The sequence below is a fragment of the Dromiciops gliroides genome, chromosome 1, assembly GCF_019393635.1.
Source record: "Dromiciops gliroides isolate mDroGli1 chromosome 1, mDroGli1.pri, whole genome shotgun sequence".
Classification (NCBI taxonomy): domain Eukaryota; kingdom Metazoa; phylum Chordata; class Mammalia; order Microbiotheria; family Microbiotheriidae; genus Dromiciops; species Dromiciops gliroides.
The window spans coordinates 249,399,992-249,412,095 of record NC_057861.1 but is presented as its reverse complement, the minus strand read 5'-3'; the positions used below and the strand labels follow the sequence as shown (position 1 = coordinate 249,412,095).

The 12,104-nt window shown below is 36.1% G+C and overlaps 1 protein-coding gene across 2 annotated transcripts in view; it reads right to left on the bottom strand.

The window, feature by feature from the left end:
• Nucleotides 1–2,274: 2,274 nt before the first annotated feature.
• The window catches only part of RNF125 (ring finger protein 125), a 31,743-nt gene continuing 21,913 nt past the window's right edge, over nt 2,275–12,104 (bottom strand). Inside the window, exons 5-7 of one of the 2 annotated variants that reach the window (XR_006354233.1) lie at nt 11,045–11,152; nt 5,333–6,269; nt 2,275–3,547 (exon numbers count right to left, since the gene is read on the bottom strand). Coding sequence is in view for 1 of the 2 variants with exons in the window: in XM_043979617.1 (XP_043835552.1) it covers nt 6,183–6,269; nt 11,045–11,152 (195 nt within the window). In the remaining variant the exon portion in view is untranslated. Of the gene's footprint in view, nt 3,548–3,580; nt 6,270–11,044; nt 11,153–12,104 lie in introns of those variants that run through there. The other variant, XM_043979617.1, reaches the window with a different exon arrangement.

Here is a 12,104-nt window from a genome sequence, read left to right as displayed (position 1 = left end):
GACAATTTTGAAAATCCTCAACAGTGAATGCAGGAAAGAGGGGCTACAGGAGGAGGAATAGCTGCTGGGCTGAGTGGGATAGTGAATTTGTTAGGAAGATGTAAAAGAATTGCCTTAGTTTATTGAGGACCCAGTTAAGATAAAAGTGCAGTGGACCCATTTAGTATGGTTTCACTTTCCTCATTTTCTTTAGTTCTGTTCAGCAGCATATGAATAGGAGGAAAGGCAGCAGATAGTGGGATTAATCCAAGGTTAGGGTTTAGCAAAACATGATAATTAATAGGATAAGGCTTTAAGGACTTTAAGGTAGAGAATAGGATAAAGTTGAATTGGTTCACCAAGGGGTGAGTGTAGCTAGTGTAGGTGTGATGGTCTAGGAAAAAAGTGAGGGGAGAAGGGATAGGAGATTACTATGGGTTAGAGGTCATAAGGCAGTAACAAAGGTGGATTGATTGATAGAAAGATTATGAAAAGATATAGGAATTTTTCACTGTTCACTTATAATACTTGGGCAAATATAATAACCTGGAAAAGGAGATTTGAATGCTACTACATCATGATTAGGATTCCTATTTGTTTTTCTGATAATTCTGGAAAATGTTATAGGAATTTTTGACTTCCCTTTATTATATGGGACTCAGATATTCATTTTGCAATTTTTGATTAACTAAAAGTCTGTTTTAATATGAACCTCACCTGCATAAAAGCTGTCCAGTGGGATGTAAAAATTATAAGTGCTAAGCATTACTTATATAGAAAACCAGAGGAAGAATTTCAACTGTCCCTGACTCCTTGGCAAAATGTAAATCAGTCTATTTGTGAATCTTCTGAATATAGTTTAACCTATAATGTGACTTAGTTTACCTAGAGTTTGTTTGATGAGCTTCATTTCCTTAAGGAATGATATTATGACTGAATTTAACTAAATCAGTTCAACTTTTATGACATTGAAAGGAGTATAGGATTATGGATCTATCTTCTCTTTAATTTTTATGGCTTAAGAGAAATCTACAATATGAAAAAGAATTATTTCTCTGTCACTGACATCATTTTGCCTATATAAGGAGCATTGTCAGAATCCTCATAATTGCTCAGATGTTCTCTGAGGCCTGAACCTATCCTGTACCATAAAAATAAAACCTAGGTTTTTACCTCTATAATTTCTGCATTGTGGTAAGTATATATTTGGCAGCAGTTACCAAGTACATGAACTCAGAGAGGAGATAGTCTGCCAATAACAAAAGGATAGTGAAATCCTCTTTCCCCCTCCCCCTATTTTACGGAATGGAACAAAAGTATTGTGGGATGAGGGTGGGGGAAGAAATGATTATATCTTACTCTGAGAAAAAGTTAGACTTGCTCACCCAACTTTTAGCATTGTTAGAAAAGGGAATGTAGTATCTATCAATGAAACTCCTTAAAATTAAATAGTATATATATAAAATTTTTTTACAAACCATTAAATAGTATAGTACTAGGGTATAGTAGGAAGTTAAATGGTGCAATAGATAAGAGTGCCAGGCCTGGAGACAGGAAGACTCATCTTCCGAAGTTCAACTCTGGCCTCAAGACACTTACTAGTTTAGCTTTGTGATCCTGGGCAAATCACTTAAAGTGTTTGCCTCAGTTTCCTCAACGGTAAAATGAGCTGGAGAAGGACACGGCAAAACCACTCCAGTATCTTTGCCAAGAAAACTCCAAATGGGGTCATGAAGAGTGGGACACAATTGAAAATGACTGAACAACAACTAGGCATAGCAAGGCAACAAGCATTTATTAAACACTTATTACTTACTTTATTATTATTCATTCATTTATTTATTAAGCACTTATGTTTTAGGCACTGTGCTAAGTGCTAAGGATACAAATATAAGTAAAAAGAAAATTTCTTCCCTCAAGCAGTTTTGCATTCTAATGGAGGAAGACAAATACATAAAAGGAAGCTGAAAAGGCAGCTGTAGGAAAGTATTTGGAGAAGGAATCTGAATGGTACTGAAGCCCAGGAAAATCAAAAGCAGAGCCAGGAAGAGAATGCAGGTTGGAGATAGTGGACATCTCTCCAAAAAAACGATAGTCCTAGGAGGAACCAATAAAAGGAAGGAAGCAAGCATTTATGAAATGCCTTATATGTGCCAGGCACTGTGCTAAGTGCTTTACACTTATCATCTCATTTGATCCTCACAACAATCCTGGGAGGTAGGTGCTATTATTAATCCCACTTGACATTTGAAGAAACTGAAGCAAATAAAAGCAAAATGACTTGCCCAGGGTCACACAGCTAATAAGAGTCTGAAGTTAGATTTGAACTCAGGACTTCCTGACTTCAGGTCTAGTCTTCTCTCCACTGTACCATCTAGTGGGTTTATTGGATAAAAGGGTCCAGCAGGGCAGGGAGACATTCCAGGGTGAGGAAACCCAGAGGTTGAGGGGAGTTTCAGGGTTAAATTCTAGTCCAGAAAAGGAGAAACAGACCTGAAAGAAATGATGATACTAAGGTGGAGAACATCCTTCTGTATTCCTAAACAATTCAGTTCAACAAGATTGGCTTCCACTGAAAGATTTATCCCTGAAGCTATTATGGACCTACCTCTTTATTACTGACTTAATAAGAGGAACTGAACTGGTACAGAAAGGACTCTGTATCTGTAGTCAAAAAGATCTGGGTTCAAATCCATTATTTACATACCAGACTAGTTCCTTTAGGTAAGTGACTTTATCTGGACCTGTTTTCTAATGTATTAAGATAAAGCTATTACTAGGAGGTTATTGACATCAAGGAAAATCCCATATGACCAAAAAGTTCACAGTAGTGAGACAAACTAAAAGCCTGAGAGACAGAGTTTCTGGGTAATTAATAATCAATTTATCAGACTATAAATAATAAATTGATGGTCAGTGGTCTCTCTTGATAACCAAAGAGAAAGACCATGGAGATCATCAAATGCCTAAATATTTTTGGAAAAGTGGACAGGTGGAGATCAGCCCCAACTGGTGAACAATCAATGAGTGGTTAGAGGGGGAAGGAGGGGAACATTAGCGCAGGCTCTGGTACATGACAGGCACTCAATAAATGCTTATTAACTGACAGGCTGAGTGTTTACTCAGTTTTTGGTCTCTGAGTTTCTACCAGTATAGGCCGTCAAAGCTGTTTTTCTCTAAGTAGTTTTGAGGCTGGTAATGCAGATGATGCCTGGATCTCTAGTCTTCTTTGAGAACTAAGGACAAACAACATGAAAATATTAATGGGTAGAAAAGAAAAATATACTTCCTTTCTTTAGGGTATCAAGAAAGATGTGAGGTTGGAAGTAACAGGTATGTTTTTCCAAATTCTACAGGGAAATCTCTGAGGAGATTGCAGAGGTCAGGGGACAATCTTGATGGCTACATGTAATACACGTAAGAGAACAACAAATCTTCTTGGCAAGATGACAGAACTCATTCTTTACTAACTCCTCATTTCCATTCTATCCTTTTCCATTGAGCTTATGTATACAAAGTTTCTGGTTGTGGTCACCTTGGGTAACAGGAATTTCTGTTGCAGATGTTTCTAAATTAGAACACAAAATCAGGTTAGGTTCAAGAAAACCATTTATTGAAGGTCAGCATTTATGAACAGACATTTTAAACAAAAGCAATGGTCCTGCCATCCTTTGTTTCTCATAATAAGACATCTTTACAAAAGAAAATTAATAACTGTTAACTTTTAAATTCTGACAATTACAGATTTTGTTGTTGAGGAATGAAACAAGAGTAGGTGTCAAGACATTTTAGCACCTCTGTCTTTATAGACACAAACCATATTGTTACCACCGTTCCTTAACTTCAATAACAATAAGCTTACTTGCCTCATGCATCTATCATTGTAAGCTTCACTAACATCAGAACAGTGTCATTCTGTAGACCTGGACAAGGCCTGGGAAGCTGAAATTCTAGACCTGTCTCTTTCACTCATTCATACAAACCTATATCTCCAACTCAATCTGGGTTGACACAATCAGGCTTACATAATTTTATGAAATTATAGCATTTATCCCATCCAAGGCTTTTATATCGGGGTGGGATTTGATTCTTGAAAGAAATATAAGAAGAGTTGTCACTTTAATACTGACTTAACAAATTGTCTGTTTGTAATTACTTTGGTGTAGAATCTAGAAGATTGGACTCTGCCAAATCAGATTTCATATAACACAGAAGGTTCATTGATAAATACTTCCTAATCTGTGATCAGAGCAGCAAAAACATCATGAAAAAGGATCTGAGGCAGAGTTTAGATGTGGGAGGCCATTGGTAGTATATAAATTAAACTTAAACATAAATATATTGTTTACATTATAGGGTTGTCTTTTTCTTTTAACTTTCATGTTATTAAAAATTCAAATTTTAATATTTTTTGTTAAGTCTGAAGATGACCTCTCCACTAGTCTGAATTAATATATTGGTATAGTGCTTTATAGATTATAGCACCTTCACATGCATCCTCTAATTTGATCCTCCCAAAAGTTTATGAGGTAGGTAGGGCGCAGGTAATGTTTACCCCCATTTTACAGATGTGAAAACTTAAAGCTTAGAGAGTAGACTAGTCCAAGGGCACACAGGGCTGGTACACCAAGCCTTGTCTTCTTATATACACCTAGGTCCAGTGTTCTTTTAATGACACCACTCTACTTGTTGCATAGATACTCAATACTAATACAAGATAATACTGTCTTTTCTTTCATAATTAGAGTGGTATAATAGGAAGATAAGGAGTCAGGAGGTTTAACTTTTGTTTTTAGCTCTTCCAAGAAGAGCTGCATAACCTTAGTCAGTTTCCTTTTGTGTAAAAATGGGGGTTTAACTAGATCATCTCCAAGTTCTCTCCTAAGCTAATTAGATCTAAAACTAATTATCCAGTTTTGGATGACTCAATCTATAATCTATTGTTTGTTTTGCGGGGCAATGAGGGTTAAGTGACTTGCCCAGGGTCACACAGCTAGTGTCAGGTATCTGAGGTCATATTTGAACTCAGGTCCTCCTGAATCCAGGGATGGTGCCCTCCTTCTACAATCTATTGTAATCAGACATCTACCTAAAAGGAAAGACAGAGATTGTAAAACTCAACTAGGCTCTTCAGTAAAGGAAAATTAATTTCCTAAAATGAAGATTTTAGATTTCATTTCTCTGTACTCTTCTTGGTTTCTATACATTCTTCCAATATTTTCAAATATATATTAGGTTCTAAAGGTGATGGGAAAATAGTAACCAGAACTCTAAAAAAAAAAATAGTCTTTTCTCCTTTCTTCCATTCCTGAATAGAATTACTGAACTGAAATTTAGCTAAATAAAATCTTACCCTCAGGAGCTGAACAGATTGTCTTCATAGTTCAATATACCATTCTTGCTGAAAAAAAATCAACCCTTCAGGGCTGGGCATCAAAAAATTCTGTGGTCAAACAGGATATTTTTACATGTAAAATGTCAGACCATAATATTTTTAAACTTATTTACATTATAGAAATCTCTTAATAATAATTAAAATTACCTGCCAATATTTGAAAAATATTCTTCTTGTGGTAGATATATTTTTAAAATGAAAGCATTAAGAGTATATTCCTATTACAGTATTTGTTACAGTAGTAACAGAATACAACTTAAAGAGATATCAAAACCCACGATATTTCCTCTCCTTATTGCCATTAAAATTATGTATTCATAATAGTATTTTAGAAGCTAGAATATTAGGAATGGAAACTACTTCCAGGTTCTTCTTAAATATCAACAAGTTGTTAATTCATACTCTTATCTTTTTATATAAAGCAATCTGATGTTTATCACTGTTGGTCTTATAGTTTATTATTAATCTATGGCATAGAGCTCCCCCCAAATCTGATTTCCCAACAAGAACTCCTCCCTCAAGCATACTCTCTACTGCTACCAACCCTAAACCTCCTGGTTGATATAGATAATTGTTACTATTAAGTATCAGAAAATCTCAACAGGAGAATATGGATATAAATCACCGAAGGGATAGCGGTTTTTAAATTTCCAGATAAACACAATAACAGACACATACAAACATTAAAGGTTTGTTACATCTGTGCTTTTTTTTTTAAAGGCTGAAGATTCCCCTTTAGCTGTCAAAGCAGCATCTTATTGTACTGTGCAAAGGAATCCATGGAAAACCTTTCCTCCTACTGGCCGACTTAGGTGCTGTTTGAATGATTCATATATTCTAAAAGCGACCGGTCTAGGACTCTTCGGATCAGAGCTTCCTCTAATATATTAAAGTCCTGAAATAGAGAAAAATACTTTTAGATAGCAACATGATAGGTACTTTTTAGCTCTATAAAATAATTTTTAGGTAGTCTGATTGGTATGGCACTGAATAAGTAAATTAATTTAGGTAGTATTGTCATTTTTACTATATTAGCTCTGCCTATCCATGAGCAATTGATATCTTTCCAATTATTTAGATCTGATTTGATTTGGGTGAAGAGTGTTTGGTAGTTGTGTTCATAGAGTTCCTGAGTTTGTCTTGGCAAGTAGACTCCCAAGTATTTTATATTATCTACCATTACTTTTTTTTTTTTTTAGTGAGGCAATTGGGGTTAAGTGACTTGCCCAGGGTCACACAGCTAGTAAGTGTTAAGTGTCTCAGGCCGGATTTGAACTCAGGTACTCCTGAATCCAGGGCCGGTGCTCCATCCACTGTGCCACCTAGCTGCCCCTCTACTATTACTTTAAATGGAATTTCTCTTTCTATCTCTTGCTGCTGGACTTTGTTGGTCATGTATAGAAATGCTGATGATTTATGTGGATTTATTTTATATCCTGCTACTTTGCTAAAGTTGTTAATTGTTTCAAGTAATTTTTGAGTTGATTCTCTAGGATTCTTTAAGTATACCATCATATCATCTGCAAAGAGTGATAGTTTTGTTTCCTCCTTGCCTATTCTAATTCCTTTAATTCCTTTTTCTTCCCTGATTGCTAAAGCTAACATTTCTAGTACAGTATTAAATAATAGGGGTGATAATGGACATCCCTGTTTCACCCCTGAATCTCCATTGCATATAATACTTGCTGATGGCTTTAGGTAGATACTGTTTATTATTTTAAGGAAAGCTCCACCTATTGATAGGTACTTTTTAAAAAATAGCTTAAACATTTTTTAAAATAGACGAATTCTTTAGAATTTAATTCTAAATTCATCCAATCTGTCCTGTGAGTACTGTTAGTTCAGAGTGACAGGCATAATCATTATCAAGCCAACTAGCAGTCAAGGAGACCTGACTAGGTTCCACATACAAACATGTACTAAGTCAAATCAACAGGACCAGGCAGAAGCTGGAATATGATTTTCTGGCTCTCAGTTATACTACTGAATGCTATTTTGGTTTGCCTTAATGTCAACACTTTAGAAAGAAAACAAACTCCCAACCTATTAAATCAGTGATCTCCAGACAGAAGCCTAGGGTCCATCAGCAGCCAAAATGCCTCAACTGAAATCCACAAGTGAAAACACAAAAGAAAGTTTTGGGTCTCAATCTTTGGCTTCTCTAGTCTGGAAACTCCTCCCGCTGAGGTGAATCAGCAACTTCTCTATAATCAATCTTAGATAGCTGACTGGTCACTAAAGGTTAAATGACTATGATTAAAAAGCTGGCATGTATCAGAGCAGGATTTGAAATTAGGTCTTCCTGACTCTAAGGTTAGTCCTTGGAAACACAACACCATGCTACTTCTCCAGTTAAAAAATAAGCAAACAAAAAATTTTTATTTGCATACATATACATATATGTAAAAGTATAATAAATGTCCATATACATGTATATATGTTTACACCGACACAGACACAGACACAGACACAGACACAGACACAGACACACACCCTGAACCTGGAACTTGTATAGAACTAAGGAGACTACCTGGAGCCCACCCACATTCTAGCCTTGTAGCATTCTGTGCCAAAATGAAGTAGGCCTCATGTTCTACCCAGGATTCCCAGAGACAAATTATTTGCTTTGTTCAATTTCTCTTATATTACGCACTTCTTTCAGTAATCCTGGGCCTTTACATTTAATTCCTTCCTAAAATTTTGGTATATTACACTTCCATATCTCATCCTTGTTGTCCATTTTTTTTTTTTTTTGCAGGCAATGGGGGTTAAGTAACTTGCCCAAGGTCACACAGCTAGTAAGTGTCAAGTGTCTGAGGCCGGATTTGAACTCAGGTCCTCCTGAATCCAAGGCCAGTGCTTTAACCACTGCACCATCTAACTGCCCCCTGTCCATTCCTTTTGCAAACCATATGAGTAATTATAGTAGGAAGATTTGAAAACTTAGAAAAAGATATAACTCTTAAATGAGAATATTAAGGAAGCAATAATCAAAATTTCAACTTAGAGATTATATGAGGATAGGTTTTATACTGACATTTTCTTTTGAAAAATTATATGTAAATCTACTTTTAGTACTCTCCTAATAGCTATGTGGTACAGTGGATAGAAATCTGGATTTAGAGTTAGGAAGAACTGACTTCAAATCTCAGACAATTACTAGCTGAGCTGTGTGACATTAGGCAAGTCACCTAACCTGTTTGCTTCAGTTACCTCAACTGTAAAATGGGGATGACAATAATAGCGACTACCTCCCTGGGTTGTTGTGAGGATCAAATGAGCACTAGCTAATATTATTTCCTATATTTAAGGAAAAATAAACAGAATCTTCTATCTAAATATATTAATTCTGCTATAAATGTATTTTTTGGGGGGCGGGGAGTGGGCCAATGAGGGTTAAGTGATTTGCCCAGGGGTCACATAGCTAGTAAGTAGCAAGTGTCTGAAGCTAGGTTTGAACTCAGGTCCTCCTGTATCCAGGGCTGGTGCTTTATCCACTGCGCCACCTAGCTGCCCTATAAGTGTTTTCTTCATATCTAAGGGATTCTGAGTTTAGGTTCATATGAAGAGCATATAGAAAGGCTTCGGAAAACTTAGAAAAAATAAGGGAGAAAACTGCTAGGTTCATGTATAGCAGATAAAGTTATTAGACAAACAGAACACACTAAGCTCTTACTATCCTTGATAACCACTACTCTGACTTCAATTTTTTTTTTTTTTGTTGTTTGTTTTTTGTGGGACAATTGGGGTTAAGTGACTTGCCCAGGGTCACACAGCTAGTTAAGTGTCAAGTGTCTGAGGCTGGATTTGAACTCAGGTCCTCCTGAATCCAAGGCCAGTGCTTTATCCATTGCACCACCTAGCTGCCCCTGAATTTTTCTTTTTTTAAAAAATAAAAGTATTTTATTATTTTCCAGTTACATGTAGAGATAGCTTTAAGCATTTGTTTACATAAGATTTCCAATTTCAAATTTTTCTCCCTCCCTCCCTTCCCTCCCCACCTCGCCCAGATAGCAGGCAATCTGATAGAATTTTTCCCCTGCTTTGGGGAAGAACCACTGTCTAATATAGCTAATTATTTTAAGTGTAATTTGCTTAACATTATATATTTCTTCTATACCTCCATGAGAAAGTCCTATTCATGCCAAATCTTGACATGAAAATGACCTTGATTTATTCCAAGGTCTGCCAGAACAGTACAAGTTCTGGGGGTTCCCAATAAGAAGACCTAATACGCTGGCTTGGTGATGGAGTGTGCATCTTATCCTTTTAGAAGCAGAAAGATGGTCACCAAATGATGAACCTCATGAAGTCTGTCCCAATAAAGCTCAGAAGGGTTATGATCTGCATTAGTGGAGTGAGCATTTGGAAGAAACCACAGTCCCACAGATACAAAAATATTTGTAGCAGCATTTATTTCTAAGGGTAGTAGCACTTATCATGAGATAAAGTGTTGGAAAGAGTTGGAAACAAAGCTGATGCCCATTGATTGGAAAATCTGCTGGACAAATTAAGGTATTAATTTAATGGAATATTATCATGCAATTAAAAATATGAAAAATTCAGGGAAATGTGGGAAGATTTGTATGAACTGATACAGAGTGAAGTAAACAGAACTAGGCCAATAATTTATACAATGATGATAATAATGTAAAGGAAAACAAGAGCTGAGGAATTCAGTGACTGATCCTGACTTCAGTGAACTGTTAGTGAAACATGTTTTCCTCCCTTTAACAGGGAAGTGATAGGCTATGGCAAATCTACTTAAACTGTGGGTCCCATAACTGAATGTGAGGGTTGTAAAAAAATTGGCAGTAAATGTTTGATATGTATACCTATTTTATATACCTATATACCCGGGTAGCATAAACATTTGCTGAAAAAGGTATGAAAAAGGTTGCAAATGGAAAAAGTTTAAGAAGCTGGGCTATGGAACAAGGTATATAGTGTATAGTCAGACATGACCAATGTTGATTTATTTTGTTTAGACATACTTTGTTGCTGTGAGGAGGGGTTCTCTTGGTAGAAGAAAAGTGGGAAATCATTGGAAAGTGAAAGAAATCTTTTAAAAGAATTACTATAACATTTATTTAATTTTAATAAAAATATAAAAAATGAGGGGACTAGAAAAATAAGATGGGGTAATATCTACAATGATGATAACTAGCATTTACATCAGGATTTGAAGTATACAAAGCAGTTTACATGTCATTTTATTCAATTTCCCTACAACAAACCTATGAATTAGGCACTATGATTGTTCCTATTTTACATATAAAGAAACTGAAGTTAAAAGAGTTAAACTGAACTGCCCAGTGTTCCACAGCTACTAAGTGTCTATGGCATGATTTGAATTTAGGTCCTCCTGATTCCAAGCCAAACATTGTATCATCGACGGTGCCACCTAGCTGTTCTTAGGTACCTGGTGTACCTAACTCACAGAACTGTGAAACCCAGATGAGAGCATGTAAACATCTGCCAACCTTTTTTTTTTTTTAAAGGGAGCTCTTGCCCAGCTCAGCTATTTGGGAATACTGGAAATGAAGTATGTTTTTATAAGGTCGTAGTAAATACTAGCTCTTAAGACCATATTCTTTCCTGAATTTTGTTTATCTGACTTTAAAAAATTACCATAACAATTTAAGAAAAAAGATGAGGTAATTTACTTACAATGAATTCATCATAAAACATTGTATGTCTGATTTGCAGGTGCCGGATCAAACTGTCATTGGAGCTGCTTGAATCTCCATTAGGTATAAAATGACAAAGTGGACAGAACTGTAAATAAACATAGAAGGCAATATTGGGAAATCAGATAGCTATTTGTGTTAGCCTAGAGAAACATGAAACTGTCTAACAAAATGTACTTTTAATTCTGAGTCTATTTTTAGATCATTTTATTTATGATTTTTGATATCAGAACAGCATGTCCATTTCAGTTAATGCCTCAATGAATGTCACACTTAATCTACCCCACCACAGGCAGCTAGCAGATGATGATGAAGAGGAGAGTGAAGAGTTCATATCTGGAGATACTGTAACAGAAAGGGTTTCTGGTTCTAAACAAAAATAGGGAGGTGTCTTATAAGATAGAGATACTCCTGCTTGGCCTTTAGAACCCTTTAAAAATCTAGCTTCAACCTGCCTATCTGAACTCAGTACATATTAGTCCTTTTTTTTTTTTTTTTTTAGTGAGGCAATTGGTGTTAAGTGACTTGCCCAGGGTCACACAGCTAGTAAGTGTTAAGTGTCTGAGGCCGGATTTGAACTCAGGTCCTCCTGACTCCAGGGCCAGTGCTTTATCCACTGTGCCACCTAGTTGCCCCTACATATTAGTCCTTTTTATGCTCCCTAACATGCATGTAAATAAACAATCCTAGTTGTTCTTTGTACATGACATTCTGTCTCTCATTCTCTGTGTATGCTTTGCCTTGAATCCATTCCATTTTCATTTTCTCCCGTTAGAATTCCTAGATTCTTTGAAAGGTCAAGACAAAAACTACCTCCTACAGAAAGATTTCCTGATTCACCCAGATATGAATGTTTTTCCATCCTGCCCCTTCCTCTCTACACCATTCCACCCTCCAAAATCACCTTGTATTCACTATACTTTTTCCATGTCCAAAACTGTAAGTCTCTTTCTAACTCAGTGTTTTATTACCTCTCTTTCAGGAGGTGGGTAACATACTCCATCAGAGGTCCTCTGGAGACATTGTTAATTATTGTATTG